The sequence below is a fragment of the Pteropus vampyrus genome, unplaced genomic scaffold (assembly GCF_000151845.1).
Source record: "Pteropus vampyrus isolate Shadow unplaced genomic scaffold, Pvam_2.0 Scaffold23, whole genome shotgun sequence".
Lineage (NCBI taxonomy): Eukaryota > Metazoa > Chordata > Mammalia > Chiroptera > Pteropodidae > Pteropus > Pteropus vampyrus.
The window spans coordinates 14,657-22,014 of record NW_011888804.1 but is presented as its reverse complement, the minus strand read 5'-3'; the positions used below and the strand labels follow the sequence as shown (position 1 = coordinate 22,014).

Here is a 7,358-nt window from a genome sequence, read left to right as displayed (position 1 = left end):
TCAAGCTCTACCATCGCGAACAAATCCTCCAGGCTTTGTGAAAACCCGTCTGCCTGTCTGCTTCCTTTTGCAAAATGTGTTAACAGCAATTTTTTTTTTTTTTAATGAGAGAGAGAGAGAGATAGAGAGAGAGAGAGAGAGGAGAGAAAGAGAGAAATTTTGTTTCCAAAGACGAAATGACAATGTCTCGAATTTTTCGATAGGTGAAACAGAAGTACTTGGAAGTGGGCAGGATGATGAAGGGCTACGAGGACATGAAGTACGAGCAGTGGAGAGACACAACCGAGCAGGTGCTGCCGGCTCTCATGAAGAAGAGTCTCCTGGCCAAGGTGCGACTTCTCCAGGTCCTTGTCCCCGGTTATGACGCGGCGAGGTGAGGTGACGGCATCTATCACTCCCTTGAGCTTCGATTTGTTTGACATTCGTTTGCAAAATCAAAGGCGACACAGGGCAGAGATTGGCTGGGCGACGAGGAAGGCAGGAAGGGAAGAGGCGGAGACAGAACAGGGCGATGCTGGCCTCAGGCGGCCGCGCCAGTGCCTCGGGCAAGCGGCTGACCTCCCAGCCTCAGTTCCCCCAATGGTAAAAACGAGTCGGATCAGATGCCGTACACGTGCAAGAGTCTTGCTTGAACCATGCAGGAAACAGCTGGTCGCTGACCATTTTGAACCACGTGCTACATCTTTACCACTCTCACGGGATCTGGCTCGTAGCAAGGCCCCAGTAAATAAATCTCAGCTGGGCGGGCCTGGCGAGTGGCGAGGGCCAGGACGGGCCTAACGGGAACTGGCCTGCCCCGGCCCGCCGGGGGGGACAGCCGCCCCCCACCCCTATCCTGCCCTCGCCAGCCATTATCAGCGTTTCTAACTTTTTGAGGGGAGCCAAGGTCGCACGCTTTTACACGCAGTTGCCCAGTTTTCAAAGGTCAGTGGAAAGGAACTCTTTAAGAACTCTGCTCACCAAGTGGGCTCCGGCCGGCTCCCTAGTCTGTCCTGTCCGCGTCAAAGGCCCGCCGCTGGTTTTTTCAAATTCTCGTTTCTGGGGGGGCGCTGCGGCTCTGAGTGCGCCCCGCCCCGCCCCGCCCCCGCCGGCTCCCTAGTCTGTCCTGTCCGCGTCAAAGGCCCGCCGCTGGTTTTTTCAAATTCTCGTTTCTGGGGGGCGCTGCGGCTCTGAGTGCGCCCCGCCCCGCCCCGCCCCCGCCGGCTGACCGGCTTCCCTTCCACAGGTTTCTGCCGATGACGCCACGGGCTCCGACCGGGGCACGGTCTTCGCGATCAATTTTTCGCCAGCTCTCAGGGAGATTATTAACGAAACGAAGTACTTTGAACAGCTGGGGTTTCATATCCCCGAATTAGCAAGGAACGTGGCTCTCCAGGAGGACAAATTTCTTAGGTACAAAAAAGCCTTAAACCGGCAGTCAATGTTTTGGTCTTGAGACCTCTTTACACTCTTAAAAATGATCGAGAACCACTCCCCGCCCTGGCTGTGGATTTTGTAGCTACCGGTATTGACCACCTTAGAAATTACAACTAAGAAATGTTTAAAACATGTATTTATTCATGCACCTAAAAATAACAACAACGGACCTATTCTATGTTAACATAAATAACATTTTTAATGGGAAGTAGCCAATGTTTTCCAAAGAAGAAAATTAGCGGGCAGAGTGGCACCATGTTGCATTTCTGTGACTCTCTCAGTCCTGGTTTCGGACTGCTCCGCGGTGTTTCCGTAGCCTGTCTGTAAGGCTGGCCGGCTTTTCCCGAGCCCTGTCTGACTCTCTTCGCTCTCCTGGGACACACAGGTACACCGAGGGGATACAGAGCATGCTGGATCACTACCACACGCTCACAGGCACGCTGAATGAGGCAGAGGCTGTCCTCCTCGACGAGCATTCTCAGGAACTGGTACGCGTGTTTAGGTCCGGACACAAGCGGTTAAACTGGAACTCACTAGGTAATACGTCTCGGCCGTCTGTTTGTTGCCTGCTGTAGTTGAATTGTGACATCTGTATGTTTGTAGATGCGGTTAACGGATATGTTTCAAGCACGGATAGAGAATGACTTGTGGGACCTAGAATTAACCACCCCCTCCCCGGGCTGCAGTTGGGAGTGAAGCTAAGACAGGATGCCATTTGGACACTCTGTTGACCCAAAGCTTTCTCCTCTGAAGATAAAGTGACCTTCATGTATTTTGTTTCCCTCCAAAGTTAAAATTTTACTTTTGAAATAATTATAGAGTCTCATGCTGTTGTAAGAATTAACGCCTTAACCCTAGTCCTCCCACGCTAATTTCTTACAAGTCACAGCCCGGGTGTTGACACAGATACAGTCAAGACACAGAATACTGCCACCCCGCAACGGCTCCTCATGCCACCCTTTCGAAGTCGCCTCTGCTTCCCTCCCCACCCCCACCTTGTCCTCAACCCCTGGCCACCTCTAACCTGTTCTCCACTTCCGAATTTTGTCATTTCAAGAGCGTTACATGTTATGGAACATTTTGGGCTTGGCCGTTGTCACGCAGCATCATTCTCTAGAGATTCATCCAAGTGCTCGTTCCTGGGCTGTGGTGACGAAAGCCTCACCCACCTCCACGGCTGCCTCTGACTCCGCCACGAGGGCACTGGGGCGCCTCCTTCCTGCGTTCTGCGGGTGGCATTCCAGGCCCCCCGGCCGGCCCTTACTGGCATGGGTTAGGGTGGGGTCACACTTTTGGCTGGAGTAGAGCAGCGATTGTCTGAAATCTGCTGTCTCGCGAGGCTGTCTCTTTCTTGGTCCGTCCCCCTGGTGAGAGGAGGCTCATTTGGGGCATACATATATGTTTTTTGGGACGTGTGCCTGTACCCATTTACAAGTTACTAGGTTCTTCAGCTCCAGGCCCAGAGAGAGAAGGAAGAACGGCCGTCGTTACGCGGGTCCCGAGGCCCCAGGTCCCAGCCGGCTCCCCTTCTCCCGACCTTTCAGCCTCCTGGCTGTTTTCTAGATAACGTGTGCGTGCGGGGGGTTTTTATCTGGCAGGAGGAATGAGGAAAAGTGCGTCACGCCCTCCTCCTGGGAGGGGACGTCCTCTGGCTACCGGGACAAGGCTTCCTCGTCCTCTTCCTCCTCCCCTGCTCTCGACCCAACGCTTCTCTCTCTTATTTATTTATTTTTTTTGGGTCACTTTCGCTCCTTCTCCCCTTTTCTTCTGTCTAGAGAACACGTATGTGTGGACTGTGGGCTCCAGCACCGACTCCCTGGGTTAAAAGTCAGCTCCGTCCACACGACCTGGCCTCCTGGAGGCTCGGTGTCCTCAGCTGTAAAATGGGCATAAACTTAGCGCCCAACCCATAGGGTTGTTGGAAGGAGCCGATGTCATAAGAAACATACCGCGCCTGGGCCGTCGGCCGGCCCATCACACGTGCTTAACCGGAGTCGATGCTCACGCTTGCTTCTCTAAGCAGCGGGCCGCAGGGGCTCGTGAGCAGGGCGGGGTAGAGCGGAAGGTCCAGTGGTCGTAACGACGAAAAGACAAGAGGCTCGGGCCCTCTCTTTCTCCCCGCAGTGGTTTAGATAGGATTTTGTTCAAATTTGAGCAGAAGAAATGTCTCATTTGGTTAATTCTGAGCCCAGGGCGCCTGTCCCAGGACCCAAGGGTGGCGAGTGGCTCTCCGCCTCCTCGAAGACCCAAGGGGAAGGGATGAGCAGGGTCCCTTCTGCAAAGGGAAACCAGTGCTAACGTCACAGATGGTGCTGGGAGGGATGTGGAAAGAAGGGGTCGGAGCCGCATGTCCGTCTGTTTTTCTTCCTCCTGTTCTAAGGTATTGCTGACTACATAACTCGATGCAAACAGGCCATCGGGAAATTCGAGTCCCTCGTCCACCAGATTCATAAGAACGCAGATGACATTGCTTCCCGGCTGACGCTGATAGAGTCCATAAATCTCTTTAAATATCCAGCCCCTAAAAGTGAGGAGGAACTGCCAGGTGGGTCTGACCTCTTGTTTCTTTAATTATGGGAGGAATGGAAAAATCTCTTGGTCGTGATTGCACGTGTACACACACACACGCGCGCGCGCACACACACACACACACACACACACACACACGCGTACACATGCGTGCGCACACACACACACACACACTCTATATTTATTCCATGAATGGAATAAAACCCTGATAACCTCACTTGTTTACCGGAAAGGATCATCTTATGGGCTCACATTTCTATGCCCAATGGACCAGATATTTTAAGTGGTCTCGGACTAGCCCACAAGGAGTCCCTCAGCGTGCATGATGGCCGTTCCCATGCCGTCACTCATTTTTCGCATAGGGTGTGCCTTGACTTCCGGCCTTGACTTGGTTTCCGCTCTGAGTCAAGGTTAGAGGCTGCTCTGGCCTTCCTGAGCCATACAGCCGACGTCTTGGACTGTGTTTTGAGGAGTGTCTTCCTCTACAGGCGTGAAGGAGTTCTTTGAACACATCGACCGAGAAAGGGCCAAGGACCTGGACCACATGGTCAGGTGGTACCTCGCCATCGGGCCTCTGCTGACCAAGGTCGAGGGCCTGGTTGTCCACACCAACACGGGCAAGGCCCCCAAGCTGGCCTCCTACTACGAGTACTGGGAGAGCAAGATTTACGAAGTGCTGACAAAGCTCGTCCTGAAGTGAGTGACTCTTGCTGCCTGTTTCAGAGACCGCGTGCACAGATGACAGTGGTTTATCTGTACAGAGTGGTCGCAGGGTCCAGGGTGAAAACCAGGTGGAGAGTAAGTCGGGCTAAGGGTGCTCACGGCTCGGAGGGAGGGCTTCATGCTCTTGTCAGGCCTCTCGACATTCAGAAAAGGAAGTCATGTCTCTCTCGCGACTTCAGCTGTCTGAAAGACGATGTGTCTGTGTCTGACCGGCAGCAGCCACTCCGTCACTCAGTATTTATCGAAACCCCAGATGACTCTCTCGCCCATTTTGAGAGAGGCCGATGTGAGGGACGTATGACCCAGTCACTCTTCCCGAGGGCCTGAAGTAAACCCCTGGCCAGTAGGCACATGGCGTCTGTGTCCAGTGCATCGTGAGGGCCAGCCCCATACACGGTGGGGAGCTGAGCGCCCCAGCTCATCGTGATGCTTTATGGTCGCAGGGCCAGTACGGACACTGGCCTGCGGGATTCATCACTGTCACTGTCACGTCGTATTATGTCTTCTTTATGAAGCACCCGGAAGAAATTCCTCTCGGTTCCCTTCCGACCTCGGTGCCTTAAGGAAGCGTTTTTCTTCTCTCTCTTTTTTTGTTGTTTGTGTTCCCTTTTGTTTTTACACGGCGTGGGCCCTATGAGTGTTTGACTCCTCTTTTCTCCCTGACTGCTCAGACGCCTGGACCACATTTGCAGCCTGGATGCAGCGAGCGCGCAGATATTTATGATTTGCAGTTTTTCATCTCATTCTTGACTTTCTCTCTTCGTAAAGCCCACGCGTCCGAAAGCGCACTCCGCACCAGGCTCGTGTTCTGTTCTTTACGATTCTCGTTCTCATTTTATAGACGAGGATGCAGACTACAGGGAGGTTGAGGGAGTTGCCTAAGGCCACTCATCTAGGAAGGAGAGCTGGGATTTGAACTCGGGCCAGTAGCCCTTCAGCATACCGCCTCCGATTAGCATCTTCCTCCTTTCTTGTTTTATCCTATTTTGTTTTTAGGGTCCCTTTATGCAGTGAAGGGATTCTTGTGAGCTGCTCTAATCCGCTTCGGAATAACACATTAATAAATACAACAAAGACCTTTGGTCTTCTTGTTCCCTGGACCCGGTTAGACAAACTTAGCTAAGTTGGTCTTTTAAATAAATCTGTTTGTACACATTTCATTTATCTTTCATTGTAGCTTCTAACTTAGACTCCTAAAGCAGCCCCTTATATAGGGCTACCTCCCACAGTGTTTCCCTTTCTAATATGCTGTTATTCCTTGATTCATCCATCCATCCATCCATCCATCCATCCATCCATCCATCCATTTATCCATCCATCCATATTCACCGTCCATTGATCCATCCACACATCCATCCATTCCATCTATTGATATATCCTTTCTACCTTCCTTATTCCTTCCTTTTTTCCTTCCTTCCTTCCATCCATCCATCCATTCATCCATCCATCCATCCATCCGCCCATCCATCCATCTATCCACTTCATTCATTCATTCATTCATTCATTCATTCAAAGGTTTATTAGAGCCAGGTAAGGCCCCTGTTCTTCTGGAGCGTCTGCATCCTCATAGGGGAGAGAGGCAAGACACAGGAAACAGACTTAACCAAGATAATTTCTGTGAAAAAAATAAAGCAGGATAGCGTTCCACGTGGATAATGGGACTGTTGTAATTGGATGGTCAAGAAAGGCCACGGAGAGGCCACGTTTTAGCCGAGTCCTGATGATAAGGAGCATGGTGACAGGGGAGGAGCTTTCTGGGGGACGACTGCTTCTCCCGGGTCGGAGTCGGAACAGCTTTCGGATATCATCATTATTATTTAAGCATCTTCCTACTAATAGAGAGTAACTTCCCCAAAGTAGGAACAAGCTGTTTGTAAAAATTAGACCAAAAAAAGACTTTGTAATAAATCTCACCCTGAACTGTCCATTGCAATCCTGGAATGCATCGTTCCTTGCGGTAGGCTTCTTATATGACTTTTCGCGACTCTAGTCATTTTCTTCAGTCGTTGGATATGTTTCACTCTAGTGAGTACTGAGTCTTTTTCGTTCGCCCCTCTTAGGAATCTGCAGTCCTTTAATACTTTAATCCTTGGGAACGTCCCTTTGTTCCAAACGGAAACCATTTTGACAGCGCCCGAGATCATCCTTCATCCCAGCGCGAACGAGATCAACAAGATGTGTGTGCACTGCATCCGGAACTGCGTGGAGATCACCAAGGTAAGGGCGGGTGCACCTGCGCCGCTCCACAGGTGGCTCTCGCCCCCGGTGCTCGGGCCCATCGGCCGCCGATGGCCGGTTGCCGAGGAGGCGGAGTCCGTAGGTTCCGCTCTGTCCCTTGCCCAGACGGGCTTGGTCTCTAGCTGGCTCTTCCTCTGCAGGTCTCTGACCTCTGAGGCGTCCCAAGGCTTGCTCCTGGTGTCCCCCCTTCTCTTCCCTCTTCTCTCGGTGTGATCAGGACCCACCCCAGGGCTTCAACACCGTCCCATCTCCGTCTCCAGCCCAGACCTCTCTACGACTCGCCGCGCCTTTCTAGTCCGTTGCCTACTTGCCGTCTCCCCTGGGACCTCGGACTTGGCATGTCCCGGGGGGGATTCTTGCAAGCTGGTCTTGCCCCGGTTTTCCCTACGCCAGGAAGTGGCACCAACTCAACCCGGAAACCTGGGCGCCGTCCTTGGCCTCTCTGCGTCTCC

The 7,358-nt window shown here is 52.3% G+C and overlaps 1 protein-coding gene across 1 annotated transcript in view; it reads left to right on the top strand.

Annotated features, from left to right (window-relative positions):
* LOC105289361 (dynein heavy chain 10, axonemal-like) overlaps positions 1 to 7,358 on the top strand; it is a 37,457-nt gene that overhangs the window by 26,726 nt on the left and 3,373 nt on the right. Inside the window, exons 13-18 of the mRNA XM_023528139.1 lie at positions 204 to 329; positions 1,226 to 1,392; positions 1,802 to 1,953; positions 3,797 to 3,961; positions 4,434 to 4,641; positions 6,729 to 6,885. Of these exons, the coding sequence (XP_023383907.1) occupies positions 204 to 329; positions 1,226 to 1,392; positions 1,802 to 1,953; positions 3,797 to 3,961; positions 4,434 to 4,641; positions 6,729 to 6,885 (975 nt within the window). The remainder of the gene's footprint in view (positions 1 to 203; positions 330 to 1,225; positions 1,393 to 1,801; positions 1,954 to 3,796; positions 3,962 to 4,433; positions 4,642 to 6,728; positions 6,886 to 7,358) is intronic.